This window comes from Haliotis rufescens, unplaced genomic scaffold (assembly GCF_023055435.1).
Source record: "Haliotis rufescens isolate VD_foot unplaced genomic scaffold, xgHalRufe1.0.p SCAF_5, whole genome shotgun sequence".
NCBI classification, from domain to species: Eukaryota; Metazoa; Mollusca; class Gastropoda; order Lepetellida; family Haliotidae; genus Haliotis; species Haliotis rufescens.
This window is the reverse complement of record NW_025964223.1, coordinates 53,275,314-53,291,111: the sequence shown is the minus strand read 5'-3', so window position 1 is coordinate 53,291,111 and position 15,798 is coordinate 53,275,314. Positions and strand designations below refer to the sequence as shown.

General features: G+C 44.3%; 1 protein-coding gene across 5 annotated transcripts in view; it reads right to left on the bottom strand.

The window, feature by feature from the left end:
• Positions 1–5,036: 5,036 nt before the first annotated feature.
• Positions 5,037–15,798, bottom strand: part of LOC124126337 — a 46,223-nt gene continuing 35,461 nt past the window's right edge. For 3 of the 5 annotated variants that reach the window (XM_048384617.1, XM_046489749.2, XM_046489756.2), the window contains one exon: positions 5,037–8,068. In XM_048384617.1, coding sequence (XP_048240574.1) covers positions 6,937–8,068 — 1,132 coding nt within the window. In that variant the 3' untranslated portion in view covers positions 5,037–6,936. Of the gene's footprint in view, positions 8,069–10,465; positions 10,677–15,798 lie in introns of those variants that run through there. The other 2 variants (XM_048384618.1, XM_046489762.2) reach the window with 2 other exon arrangements.

Here is a 15,798-nt window from a genome sequence, read left to right as displayed (position 1 = left end):
ATATATTTTTTATTTGGGCCAGAAAGCAGGTGTGTTTGTGTTATAAAGTGTTAGTATATTTTAAGTATGAGGGATTACAGCTTACTGCAGCAGTTATCAAATATCATTACATATATCAAGACGTCCTAAGATAGGATAAGATTGGTCATCAGTGTAAATGTGATGAATTTTGATCATATGGACTATTATACATAATACTACCAGCCTATGGTCCTGTTCCGTCTCAGCGCTGTGACCACTTTGTGGAGGAGGGGGTTGGGGGCTGTCGGGGACTTCAGACTATTATTTACAAGCCGCCGTCATATAGCTGCGTGTAGTGTTAAAGGTTTGAATCGATGTTGAAGAACTGTCTGCGATATTAACGCTTAGAAAACCCTGCTTACTGGACAATAAACCTTTCTGATGTTGGGGCACGGTAGGCCCAGTCGTCTGAGGCGCCTCGATTTGCTGTGCAGAGTTGCGTCTCTTGGGCATGCCAGAAACCTATGATTGTGGGTTCGAATCCCAGTTCGCCCCGATTATGTTTCAAGGTTTGTCAGCACTATACCCATGCTTGTGGGTTTTACCGAAGTGGTAAACGTCTGAGACCTGCATCACTTCGGGCTTTCCTCACATTAAGTTGACACGCCGTGATTTAACTGGAATACTGTTAAAGCGGCGTTAAATCCAAATCACTCACATACCTTCTGATGTCATTTCTCTACAGGCATGTGACATAGTTAAGGACTCATCAGTAAATACGCGCACAGTCCTTTTTTGGAAACTGCTGTTCCTGGGTCGTGTAAAAACATGTCGATTCTTTTCTTTGCATGCGGTATCGATGTATAAATATGCCATTTCCGCCTTCATGCGAACATTTGACCTCTCATATTGATATCCTGGTCATTGGGATTGTAAATCAATAACATAAAGAGATATACATCCTTCATAAATCTCATAACGTGTAATGTAGATTAGTGAGATCGCTATGGTTGTTACGTTCATTAGTTCACACTTCATCCCGAGCATTAGCGCGGTATAATGACTGTATTGATGAAGATAATGTAACGTTAAGAGTCCGTACTGTTTGATCTGGCAATACAGCGTTGTTCCTGTCATGAATGAAGGCAACGGGGTGGTACGTAACGGACATTAAAGCGTTATGCTGGATGCTAGTTATAGGGAGGAAGTGGGTGACTGCACATCTGCGTGATTATATACCTCTTGGGATGGCGTGGTCATGTGTATGCGAATATCGCGGGTTTGAATGCACACAGGCGTTATAACAAATTATCATGAATAATAGATTTTTAAAGCACATCTTATTCAGATACTCCCTGTTCAAGAGCCTCAGTCATATGCTCTTTTGAAGAGGATGGTCTTGAGTGTTGACCGGAAGCTGCTGACACCCTTAGATCTCCTAACATCCACTGGAAGCTCATCCCATAGAGCAGCGCCACTTCAGTGTATCTGGCAGAATCTGTGTCGACATATCAACTGATTTGTTTGATACTCCTTATCTGACTGAGCGTCCGCCGGTGTTCGATCCCCGACCGCGTCATACCAAAAGACGTTAAAAGATAGAAGTACTTCTTGTTACCCTGTCTGCCGCTCGGCATTAAGGGGCTTAAACAAGGACTGGTCGGCTGGGAGTCAGTATACTGTGTCTGAGTGGGGTATTCATGTTAAACTGCGGCATGGAATCTCAGTAGGCTAGCACTATATATATAAATATAAATATATATATATATATATATATATATATATATATATATATATATATAGATATATAGATATATAGAAGTGCAATAACCTTGAACGCGACGTTTAACCCCATTTCACCTTATCTGATGGTTTGCATTTTTGCATGGGTAACGAGCGGCGGGCAATCATTCAATCCCACAAGATCCACTTTGGACCAGTTAGACTTCTTTCTTTCGCCCACTGGTTGTTACAGATATTCATATTATGTGACTCATTTTCCATATGGCCTATGTAAAGAATAACCATAATACATTGCCGCGGTCGTCATCTTTGTTGCAAATCAATTTTAGAAACTAAATGATTCTTCATAAAAGTCACTATATGATCTGGTATATTTTAAGCGCACCACAGTGTACGTACTATTGTGAAAAGGGGTAATTTCGCCTCACTTAAACAATTTCTGTAATTTGACACTTGAGAATTTTCTTTTAACAAGTTTAATTGCACACGTCAGAATCATTGACTCTATCGTCCATCTTCATGAAACATCTTCAGTGCAGGCAGCTTAACGCAGGTCTCTGATGTTGACCACCGTGCTGAAACCCACGAGCACTGTATTGTGCTTGGAAACCTAGGCACACAATTAAGCGGCATCTGTTTGTTTGTTTGTTTGTTGTGTTTAACGCCGCACTCAGCAATATTCCAGCTATATGACGGCGGTCTGTAAATAATCGAGTCTGGACCAGACAATCCAGTGATTGATATCATGAACATCGATCCCAATAGCACCATACCCGTGCTCGTGAGTTTCACCGAAGTGGTAAACGTTCGAGACCTGCATCACTTCCGGCCTTCCTCCCACATTAAGCTGACACCCCGTGATATAACTGGAATACTGTTAAAAGCGGCATTAAATCCAACTCACTCGAAAGGTCCATTTTCTGTCTCTCTACCATTACAATATACACAGCTCATTGTATAGAGAAGTTAATGTGCGTGGTATTTATGTATCTCATAAAGCATTTAAACGTTTGACGAGAGACAATCGGTTTATAGTGTTTGAACAGATAATGGGGTCAGTGTTGTGAAGTTGATAAAAGCAGTTAAACAGTTAGCACCGTGCGTGGGTGATGGTAGGGAGAGAGCGGATGATTCTGAATTTTGGGGTATTATTCCATCTGTATAATGGAGCCTGTGAATTGTACAGCATGGACCAGACATGTTACTGAAACTGTACTAATAGTGGCTAATGATTACCCAGTCAACATCACGTCATCGGGAATTGGGAGCCACAGGTGGCCCAGTCGTCGCAAATCACTGCAGGGTTGCGTCCCTTGGGCACGCCAGAAACCTATGATTGTTGGGTCGAATCCCGGTTCGTCCCGGTTATGTTTCTAGGTTTGTCAGCACCATACCCGTGCTCGTGGGTTTCACCGAACTGGTAAACGTCCGAGACATGCATCACTTCGGGCTTTCCTCCCACATTAAGCTGACACGCCGCGATATAACTGGAATACTGTTAAAAGCAGCGTGAAACCCAACTCGCTCACTTTTTAACGCCGCATTCAGCAACAATACAGCTGTATGACGGTGGTCTGTGGATAATCCAGTCTGGACCAACCAGTCCATTGATTGACATGAGAATCGATCCACGCAATTGAGATATGAAGACACACAATGAACTAAGTCACTGAGCCTGACCAAATGATCCATTTAGTCGCAATCTTACCTGCTATCGGCGACGTTGGTGACACCCCTTGTCCTTTGTTGTTTAACGCCGCACTCAGCAATACCCCAGCTATATGACGGCTGTCTGTAAATAATAGAGTCTGGACCAGACAATCCAGTGATTGACATCATGAACATCGATCCACGCAATTGGGATACGACATGCATCATACCAAGTCAGCGAGCCTGACCACCCGATCCCGTTAGTCGGCTCTTACGACCAGCATAGTCGCCTTTTACGGCAAGCATTGATGGCTGAAGACGTACCCACCAGTGACCCGTTCCACAAAAGTGATCTTAATATCGTCGTAGTCCGAAGATCGCTTTGTGGAAAGGGGCCAAGGGTACGTCGCCAGTCTGAAAGTAACCTTTCCGAAGGACTGATGACTAAGATTCGAACCCATTAGTAACTGATCCTGCATTACCTATCTGATGGACGCAACTCCGCGTGAATTGCGGCTTCGTACGCCACAAAACCACATTGCCAGCATGATAAAGCGTTCGTCAACATTGCGTTATATTCAATTCACTCACTCACTTGGAGGGGGCAGTCGTCTAAGGAGCCACGATTCGCTTTGTAGAGTTGCGTCCCTTGGGCACGCCAGAAACCTATGATTTTGAGTTCGAATCACGGTTCGCCCCGATTATGTTTCTAGGTTTGTCAGTACCATACCCGTGTTCGTGGGTTAGTGAGTGAGTTGGGTTTAACGCCGCTTTTAACAGTGTTCTAGTTATATCGCGGCGTGTCAGCTTCATGTGGGAGGACAGTCCGAAGTGATGCAGGTGTCAGACGTTTACCACTTCGGTGAAACCCACGACTTATTGCCTCAAAATCATTGGGGGCCACAGGTGGCCGGTTCATCGCAAATCACTGCAGAGTTGCGTCCCTTGGGCATGCCAGAAAGCTATGATCGTAGGTTCGAATCCCGGTTCGCCCCGATTATGTTAAAAGCGGCGTTAAACCCAACTCACTCACTCACTCACTTGGAGAGAAATTAAGACTTCACTCAATCTTATAAATATCAGATCTTATTCACGTCACGTCACGCCAGTACGACGTTATATCCGACCAATCAGAGCCTCGGTTACCAGATCGGGAAGCTGACAGTCGGAATGTTTTCTAATCATGCAACGTCGAAAAGGTTAACATGGGGCATTCCGAACGACAGTTATGTACGATTTATTGCGTCAAAATCATCGTATATCTCTCGCTTCTAAGGGATAAATATTTGAAACGGAAGCCACGTTCCATAGCCCGTGGGAAGTACTGCCACGCCATATCGGCCATTTATTAGACATTTAGAATGTTCTTTGGCTCGGTCTTCAACTTTGAATCGATATTTTTTAAAGTGTAGTCTGGAATGGACGTCGCCAGTCTGAAAGTAGTGCCGTCAACCTCGAGAAAGCTGCTTTCTGATAGGCTATATCGGTATATAGTCTCTGGCTAATGTCGACTTCCTGTTTGTAATTTCAGTGGTCGGTCAAAGTTCGCGAAAGATAGTTCTGACGTGACCCGTAAAGGGCTGTCCTCAGATCTTTGTTTAACGTTAGCGAGAACAAAGATATGATTTTAATGATATTGTACACCAGCAAAAAACAGATAAAAGTAACCCTGAAAGTCAGATTGTCCTCAGAAAAAAATCTGAGGCGTTTTTACTATACGATTCAGATGTACAGAAAGCAAGGCAATACATCGCATGTATTTAAATTCTAACAACATGTGACAAGGATGAAGACATGGTTGTAAAAATGCTTCTTGATACAACTTTATTCTTATAGACAAAAACGAAATTTAAGATAATGGTAACCCCCATTTCAAACTTTTTCAAAATATATAATGTTTGTAAATAGTGGTTTAATAATTGTCCAATATATCATACCTTCATTAAATTTGATAAATACTCTGGATCCATTCGCAACCATAGCTCCCTTCTCTATTTCGATCGACACGAAGCTAAAAAAAGAATTATTCGTGAGCGAGGGAAAATCTGGACTTCGTAGTGCTATGACTGTCGTAAGTCTATGTTAAAGTGTGGTAGTTACTAGTTACTATCACCTTGGCGCTACGATCGCTTTGTTGAACGGGTCCCCGTGCGAACTTACTGACAGAGAATCGAAGACGGTGACGTCACTTCCCAAAAGAAGCTATGGTGGCGGAAAAGCCAATGGTACTTATGAAAATAGAATCAAGATATAATACCCTGGATACACAAGGATGTGCTTAAATACGCTTGGTACTGAGGATGATTTTGGAGGAAATGTACGCTGGAGCAAGTATTCGTTCTATTTCACGTCGAGCATTTCCATCCCCACTGATAGCACAGTCATCTACAATCCAAGACGTCGAATATCACAGTTAAAGCTTGTGTTCCACCGATAATGCCACTGTCAATATTGTCGGTTTGTAAAACAACCATATTTCTTCCCTCTGCATCAAATCGTGACCTCTCGTCCGGATAGGCACAAACACAATTGAAGCTATTTTGCAACACTAACGCAAATACCATTGTTTAGACACAGCCTGACAATCATCCAGGATCGAAATAGTGTGTCGTAAAGGCGGGTTCGTGTTTGTCAACAGGCTGGGTCTGCCTGGGAGCAGCTGCTTGTTAAGATAAGTACACTGTGCAGTAACTACACTTGAAGTGAGTGAGTATGGCTTTACGCTGCTATTAGCAATATTCCAGCAATATCACGGCGGGGGATACCAGAAATGGGCTTCACACATCGTACCCATGTGGGGAATCGAACCCGTGTCTTCAGCGTGACGAGCGAACGCTTTAACCACTCGGCTAACCCGCCTCCATATACACTTGAAAGTAATAAAGTACCAATAGATATTTTCATATAAAATAATAATTTTTTAAAAACATTTTTTGACATGTTTGTTTACAAAGTGACATACACGCATTACAATACAGAAACTGACATCAATTTACTTCTAATGCCATGTTTTGTTACAGTTCCAAGGCACTAGTCATCTGACAACCCCTGTAATTGCTTCATCTGGAGGAATATACAGAGTTCTGGTACCAACTGTACGGGGAGTATCGGTGGTACCCTGGACATTAGACAAAATGAGATCAATGTCATATGTAGATATTTCCAAAGGATGCATGGATGATCGGGATATATGAATCGAAAATTGGGTATTTAATGTTTCAAAGTCTATATCTACATCCCAGGGGATGATACGGCAGCTGAGGGGGGCCCCTGAAGATCTTTCAAGTCCACGAAACAATCTATATTAAATTGGGTTCAGCCACAAATATACAGCCGAGGTTTAAAGTAGTAGTGGTGTTTCTGGTGCTGTTTTAGTCAGTCAAAATTTCAGCAACGAAAAGAACGAACAGCAATCGGACAGTCGTACGACTTGACCGTTTGGATCACGACTCGACGAGGTAGCGCACGTCACGACAGGGGAGATAAGTCAGTGGTTCAATTGTTAAAGGAGCCCCTTTGGTTCCAGTGGATTTTTTCACATTTGCTGTAGTTATAGTTCAGTAGTTGTGTTTGTCCTTCGGGTCACTCACTGAGCTCACACCCAAGTCTCATCGTATTTTCCCGTGTCTTGTCTTCTGAAACCCCCGTCTCGCCGTCCTCTCGAATACTGTTATGGGAATGGGAGGCACGTGACGGTCGATCCCTTAGGGTTGAGGGTCTTGAGTGTGGATGCTGATCACCCTGTGATGCAGATGTGTCTTTCTTTAACCTAAAGTCTGATTGGCTGAGAGGTCTCTCCTTCCGCAGCAGGCTCCTCCCGTGAAGTAGGCAGGTTTTAATATCCTCTTCGGTTTGCTCTGCCGCCATTGCTGGCAAATAGACATTCACCCGAACTCTCCTCGGAGAGTCCAGCCTGGTTGATTCCGGGCTGTCTGAGAAGGAAAACGAGTTCTCACTGCCGCCATATCCCTTCGCGCGTGCGCGTTTTTGAAGCAGCCTATCAGGAGTGCTGGGGGGCGCCGCGGGCCCTTCATCGGACCAATCACCACTGTCCTTACAGTGAACTGACGTCTCACCACAAAATGAATCCGATTGGTTTTTAGAATTGTTTCTCTCCTTCGCACAAAAATAACACGATGACTCCCTTGATGTTTGAGTTCCATCATCAGTGATGGAATGAGACTTGATGTACAAGGAATCTGGCACTTTGAATTCCGAATCCCCTTGACATTTGTGCGCGCTGTGTCTGGGCGTATCATCATACCTCGACCCCCCGCTCTTAGATATGGTCCTACCCACCAGCCAAGCCTCGTAATGGTTCCGAACTGGAGATGGCTGTCTCTGCACGTCACGCGTGTTCTCACCACGGTTGCGATAAATCCCCGCGATTATCTCCCTTTCTCCTTTCGTCAGCGCCCCCTTGTCCCGTGAGAACATCCGGCCAGGAATGACCCTGACACCGTTGCTACACCACTGCAGGTTCTTGCCCCGTCCCGTGTCGCCAAGTCGGGGGATGTTGGCAAGGTCTCGATACAGTTTAGACACAGAGATACAATCACCAAGATCTTCTGACCAATCGCAGAACCTAGCGATGCTCACGTGACTTCTAGGCATGGCTACGCCCGCTGAAGGATATCTCGCTGACCTTGACCGCACGTGCGGGATGGATGGGAATTCCCCATATGACGTCACAGCGCGCCGTTGTAGCAGCGGACTGAAAGATAAAACTAGCAGTTAATGCATTGTGAACAGAAACTTTTCAAATTGATTGCAATGCATACTGAATCACAGCTCCTTGATGTTGGCTGTTAGCGAAGGGTTAGAAGGTAAACTTAATCCATTTTATTTATGTTTCGTTTCGTTTATCGGTCCAATTCATAATCTTGTCAAGAAACGAAATCAAGCGATAGCAGATCAATGAACCACAAGACGGCAGAAACGTCATAATAATTAATATTTAATAAGGGATAACCGATCGTCCGAAACGCCATTGCAAAGGTCATTGGTTACACAATAAACTCCTTCTAACTTTATGTCCATAGGGGTACATTGAAAGCTTTGTTCTGGTGCGATATTGCTGGAATAGGTCTAAAAGCGGCGTTAAACCATACTCACTCATTCACTCAAGCCCTATGTCTTACCCAACAATGACGTTTCAGTATTCAAACAATTCTCTACACTTGCACCCACTGGCAGCAATGGTCTCCACGAACAAAGCACGTGTATATCGTGGAGTTCAGGAAGGAACTATTTTGCACCCACTGGCAGCAATGGTCTCCACGAACAAAGCACGTGTATATCGTGGAGTTCAGGAAGGAACTATTTTGCACCCACTGGCAGCAATGGTCTCCACGAACAAAGCACGTGTATATCGTGGAGTTCAGGAAGGAACTATTTTGCACCCACTGGCAGCAATGGTCTCCACGAACAAAGCACGTGTATATCGTGGAGTTCAGGAAGGAACTATTTTGCACCCACTGGCAGCAATGGTCTCCACGAACAAAGCACGTGTATATCGTGGAGTTCAGGAAGGAACTATTTTGCACCCACTGGCAGCAAATGATCTCCACGAACAAAGCACGTGTATATCGTGGATTTCAGGAAGGAACTTATACTTGTTTGCACGACTTAAGTTTGACACGCGATACTTTCACAGTCATACAATACCTAAATGTTGTCTTTTTTACACAACATATCCTAGCTATCAGATCAGAGTGATTGCGTTTTTTCTCCCTATCAACACACATTGTTGACAACGATGAAAACATCCAAGCACCTAACATACAACAACATAACTGTAAATCTCGAATCAATTTAACAAAATCACGAAGCATTTTTGCTATATATCATATTTAAAACTTCTGATACATACATAGAATGGTCTTGTATTATATGGCATAGTATAGAAAAAGCAAAATGCAAATTGACACACAAAAACATCGAGTATAGTTCAAGATACCTAAGCGTAGAATACACAACCATCAACGATACGACATGGACATCAACCTGTCTAGGATGCTGTCTCCTTTCTGTCTAGGACACAGCCACCTACCTGTCTAAGACACAGACATCTACCTGTCTAGGATACTGTCACCTTTCTGTCTACCACACAGTCACCTACCTGTCTAGAAAAAATATCACCTACTCTGCGCTGTAAACAAGTTCTACTTTGCCTTCTAACCGGATGCCACTCCCGCTTCCCTGACCCCCGAATCGATACCGGTTCCAGAAACATGTAACTACACTGATATTATCCCCATTCACCTGATCAGCCTATCGATCTCCAAATGTAGGGGGCGGCTCAAAGTTTTGAAGACATTTTCACTGTATTTTGACCATCTACATTCAAAGAAAGTACATGGACATTTCAGGATTATCTACTTCCGTTTTCTATTGTAGAAGAGATATTTGTACTAGCAAATCTGATGATAGTATGTTCCAACAAAAGAAACTTTTGAAATGGCCCCTACGCCACATCGCACTGATGCACGTGATTACATCAACAATTATGATATCTCGTTTCAAGTCAGTGTACAACTTCAGGATGTTTCTGTTTACAAAATGATTATATTTCATATGTAGTTAGAGCAACACTATATTTAATTACGTTAAAAAGTACAAATAAGTATTAATATATAATTAAGTGAAGGTGATACACAGGTAGGCATGTGTACTTGTAAGGCACATGATGTGAACTGTCTCAGGTTCCTTTGACCAAAAAAACATTCACATTCTTCTTGTTCCTACATGCATATGGTGCATCGGTGTCAAAGAGGAACGACTGAATTGGTTTCAGTTGTTCCGATGTTGGACTTAAACTCGGGTATCTTTTACGTGACAAGCAAACACAATATCCACTACGCTATCAACTTTACCGAGGTAACGGAAGAAGCCAAATGAATGAGGGAAATTACAGAGAATCACCTTTCACCATCACAACAATACTTACATTTTCCGCTACCTGTTAGTAAATTAGAAATACTCCCTTAAACATCGAACCACCAATGGCACAACTTACCTGTGCTCTGAACTCTACGTGTTAAAAACGGGTCAGCAAAAAAACGACGTCCAATAAATAGATCCTCCTGCTATCTGTTCCGCTACAACCTACCTGAACCATCTCGATCACAGAACCACACCTGTAGCCCTAAAAACCATGCTAAGTAATTACACTAGAAGAGCCCACCGCACAGGCAGATTAAACCAATGTCCCTCAGTCCGAAAGTGTATAATCGCTTCCCTCCACGGCAGAGGATTACACAGAAAACAGACCCCCAGAGAGTGGAGAGCGCTACCAGGCCAGGCGTAACAAGAAAGACGCTGTCTGTCCAGTTAAGCAGTTAACCAACCCAGGTGACACAGGTAAGCAGATAACTAACCCAGGTGAACTCAGGTTAGCGTTCTTGAACCAAGAGATTCCACTGTCTGAAACGCTACTGTTGAGTATGGTGAATGAAAGCGGCTCATTGGTGCCAGCAATCTAGCATGTCATGGTAAATAGAAATCAGATATGTCACCTACAATTAGTCTGCATTGTTTAGCGCATTGTGTCTCCTTTATAAATGACATTGCGTTTCACACATGACTTCTCAAACAGGTAACTGTTTGTAAAACGATATTAAGGGGTTTCTAGTTCAGAAATTATACGCTACTTTGTGACTTGGGGTAAAGGGGTTTTTAAGTGCTGTCAATTAAACGACTAACATTATGTGGATTAATTGGGCGTATTGTTTGTATAGATGGCGATAGTATTGTCAGTAGAATGACCTCTCCCCTTGTTCACCCAACTCTCATCATATCGCCGTCACGTGGCATCAAGCACAGGTATAATTGGTGGTGTTGGTTACTGTTATTGATGAGGAAAATTGACTAGAGGCTGTTTGATGTAAACATGAAATTGTCTGTAAAATGACGACAAACGAACGGTGAACTATATTCCTGAACAATGTTGTTCCAAGTGATCAATGTCTGCAATATAATACTGTATGGTCGGTGTGGTGTTAAACGTCCTCCCTCCAGGAGGTTCAAAGCATTCGGAACATACCTTCCTGATGTTGTGTATCTCAGATTACAATGAAGGTGATACTATCGGGGAATCACTGTCGATGCCAATTCCTGCTAAACCTGACGGTCATTTCTGGTATCATTTCTATGTTGTGAAGGCTTTTTTTCACTTTAATACCTAAAGTGTTGAATATCCATGTTGTAAAGGTTTGTTATCGTTGATAGGGGTTATCGCATATACCACCACTGACAGTTCCCTTACTGAGTTGTACTGGAACTAATTGTCAATTGTTCTACAAGGAGGATCCACTTGCTAGCATATCGTGCCTGGATCATGTCGCTGTTCTATAGATAGGCATATCGTGACACTTGAACCACCCCCCACAGCGCACCCAACCACCCCACAGCCCGGCCCCACCTACCCCATGGAAAGGGGGGGGGGGGGGGGGGGGGGGGGGGGGGCTGGCGCTAGGGCTCTATGACCCTACCGCTATCTTAAGGTTATACTATCCCTTTCCTAATCTGATATATGTTAACAACATTCTAAAGTACAACCCAAACTCGCCATGGCTCGTCTGTCTTCGAACAACCATCTTCCCGAGGCAAGGGAGTTATAACTGACTGTAAACGTCCAGTTTCCACCCTTGCCGAACTAGGCTGCAATTATGGGGTTCCATTTTGGCTGGACTAACGAGTCTATGCTCGGGATGGTGTTGATTAACAGACTGGGAATAGTGATATGATAGTCGTCTGAAAGTCGACCATGGTCCAGCTGCAGTTGAAAAGCTGTACTCGGATTTCGCAAACGTTACTTTGACTACAGGGTCAATTGTTATTGGTCAGTCTGTGGCCTGACGACGACAGAGATAACAATGGCGTTGACCACGGTGAAATAAAATGCTCTTTTATAATCCGACAGCTCCAAAGTCTCATATTGTTTCCCATCATTACAGCAGTCTTTGATTTGAGCAAATAATTACAAACGTTCTGAAAACGTTACAAGGCTGAAAACGGTCGCCGAAACACTGCAAACTTAAGATCCAAAACACCACTATGATACCCGTTTCGAATACATCACCATCGAATAACCATTTCTTGTTTGTTTCATTTTTAGCTACCATCAAACATGGGTGTTTACTTTCTTTAACTCGGAAGGTTAGGTTGGGTTCGCTGTCTTGCTAATACCTGCAGTTTGCTTCTATGGTTTTGTTTGTTTGTTGTTTAACGCCGCACTCAGCAATATTCCAGCGATATGACGGCGGTTTGTAAATAATCGAGTCTGAACCAGACAATCAAATCAGTGACATAATGAGCATCGATCCACGCCGTTGGGATACGATGACATGCATCAGCCAAGTCAGCGAGCCTGTCACACGATCCCGTTAGTCGCCTCTTACAACAAGCATAGTCGCCCTTTTGCGGCAAGCCTGGGTTGCTGAAGACCTTTTCTACCCCGAATCTTCACGGGTCTTTATGGCCACGGCGTTTACTGGATTTTGATTCCAGAATTATGAATTCTGATCAGCAACACATCACTTGTCTTGCTCGAGAAGTGAAGCGGTGCTTATCACCTGTTTATATCAATAGCTTTAGCTGATGTATGTGAGATTTGTTCACATCTTGAGGGCGGACGAATCATACACTCGTTGGTATCAAAGGTTTTGTTTCGTTTTGCGTCAGCTGATGTACAAGACCTATTACACGGGGGCTTGTATCTTTTCAAACAATAGCGTTGTGACACGTCCGGGTAGGACTCCAAGGAAGGCAACCCCGGGTAGGATTCCAAGCAAAGGAAACTCGGGTAGGATTCTAAGGAAGGATCGATATGCACATGTATCCTTTAAAATCATATCGTTTTAACACCTATATGGTCCTGGCCTTTAAAGTAGGTGAGCTCGCCCATAATCGCGGGTAGGATTCCACGGAAGGAAAACTCGGATAGGAATCCAAGGAAAGGGTACTCGGGATGGCCCTTAAGAAAGGGAAACCAAGGTTGTAATCCGAGGAAAGGATACCCAGGAAGGACTTAAAGAAAGGGAAACCCAGGTTGTAATCCGAGGAAAGGAGACCAAGGAAGGACTTGAAGAAAGGGAAACCCAGGTTGTAATCCGAGGAAAGGAGACCCAGGAAGGACTTGAAGAAAGGGAAACCCAGGTTGTAATCCGAGGAAAGGATGCCCAGGAAGGACTTAAAGAAAGGGAAACCCAGGTTGTAATCCGAGGAAAGGAGACCCGGGAAGGACTTAAAGAAAGGGAAACCCAGGTTGTAATCCGAGGAAAGGAGACCCAGGAAGGACTTAAAGAAAGGGAAACCCAGGTTGTAATCCGAGGAAAGGAAACCCAGGAAGGACTTAAAGAAAGGGAAACCCAGGTTGTAATCCGAGGAAAGGATGCCCAGGAAGGACTTAAGGAAAGGGAAACCCAGGTTGTAATCCGAGGAAAGGAGACCCAGGAAGGACCTAAAGAAAGGGAAACCCAGGTTGTAATCCGAGGAAAGGAGACCCAGGAAGGACTTAAAGAAAGGGAAACCCAGGTTGTAATCCGAGGAAAGGAGACCCAGGAAGGACTTGAAGAAAGGGAAACCCAGGTTGTAATCCGAGGAAAGGATGCCCAGGAAGGACTTAAAGAAAGGGAAACCCAGGTTGTAATCCGAGGAAAGGATGCCCAGGAAGGACTTGAAGAAAGGGAAACCCAGGTTGTAATCCGAGGAAAGGATGCCCAGGAAGGACCTAAAGAAAGGGAAACCCAGGTTGTAATCCGAGGAAAGGAAACCCAGGAAGGACTTAAAGAAAGGGAAACCCAGGTTGTAATCCGAGGAAAGGATGCCCAGGAAGGACTTAAAGAAAGGGAAACCCAGGTTGTAATCCGAGGAAAGGAGACCCAGGAAGGACTTAAAGAAAGGGAAACCCAGGTTGTAATCCGAGGAAAGGATGCCCAGGAAGGACTTAAAGAAAGGGAAACCCAGGTTGTAATCCGAGGAAAGGATGCCCAGGAAGGTCTTAAGGAAAGGGAAACCAAGGTTGTAATCCGAGGAAAGGAGACCCAGGAAGGACCTAAAGAAAGGGAAACCCAGGTTGTAATCCGAGGAAAGGAGACCCAGGAAGGACTTAAAGAAAGGGAAACCCAGGTTGTAATCCGAGGAAAGGAGACCCAGGAAGGACTTGAAGAAAGGGAAACCCAGGTTGTAATCCGAGGAAAGGATGCCCAGGAAGGACTTAAAGAAAGGGAAACCCAGGTTGTAATCCGAGGAAAGGATGCCAAGGAAGGACTTGAAGAAAGGGAAACCAAGGTTGTAATCCGAGGAAAGGATGCCCAGGAAGGACCTAAAGAAAGGGAAACCCAGGTTGTAATCCGAGGAAAGGAAACCCAGAAAGGACTTAAAGAAAGGGAAACCCAGGTTGTAATCCGAGGAAAGGATGCCCAGGAAGGACTTAAAGAAAGGGAAACCCAGGTTGTAATCCGAGGAAAGGATGCCCAGGAAGGACTTAAAGAAAGGGAAACCCAGGTTGTAATCCGAGGAAAGGATGCCCAGGAAGGACTTAAAGAAAGGGAAACCCAGGTTGTAATCCGAGGAAAGGAGACCCAGGAAGGACTTGAAGAAAGGGAAACCCAGGTTGTAATCCGAGGAAAGGAGACCCAGGAAGGACTTGAAGAAAGGGAAACCAAGGTTGTAATCCGAGGAAAGGATGCCAAGGAAGGACTTGAAGAAAGGGAAACCCAGGTTGTAATCCGAGGAAAGGATGCCCAGGAAGGACCTAAAGAAAGGGAAACCCAGGTTGTAATCCGAGGAAAGGATGCCCAGGAAGGACCTAAAGAAAGGGAAACCCAGGTTGTAATCCGAGGAAAGGATGCCCAGGAAGGACTTAAAGAAAGGGAAACCCAGGTTGTAATCCGAGGAAAGGATGCCCAGGAAGGACTTAAAGAAAGGGAAACCCAGGTTGTAATCCGAGGAAAGGAGACCCAGGAAGGACTCAAAGAAAGGAAAACCCAGGTTGTAATCCGAGGAAAGGATGCCCAGGAAGGACTTAAAGAAAGGGAAACCCAGGTTGTAATCCGAGGAAAGGATGCCCAGGAAGGACCTAAAGAAAGGGAAACCCAGGTTGTAATCCGAGGAAAGGAGACCCAGGAAGGACTTAAAGAAAGGGAAACCAAGGTTGTAATCCGAGGAAAGGAGACCCAGGAAGGACTCAAAGAAAGGAAAACCCAGGTTGTTTACGAGGAAAGGAGACCCGGGAAGGACTTAAAGAAAGGGAAACCCAGGTTGTAATCCGAGGAAAGGAGACCCAGGAAGGACTTGAAGAAAGGGAAACCAAGGTTGTAATCCGAGGAAAGGAGACCCAGGAAGGACTTAAAGAAAGGGAAACCCAGGTTGTAATCCGAGGAAAGGAGACCCATGAAGGACTTGAAGAAAGGGAAACCCAGGTTGTAATCCGAGGAAAGG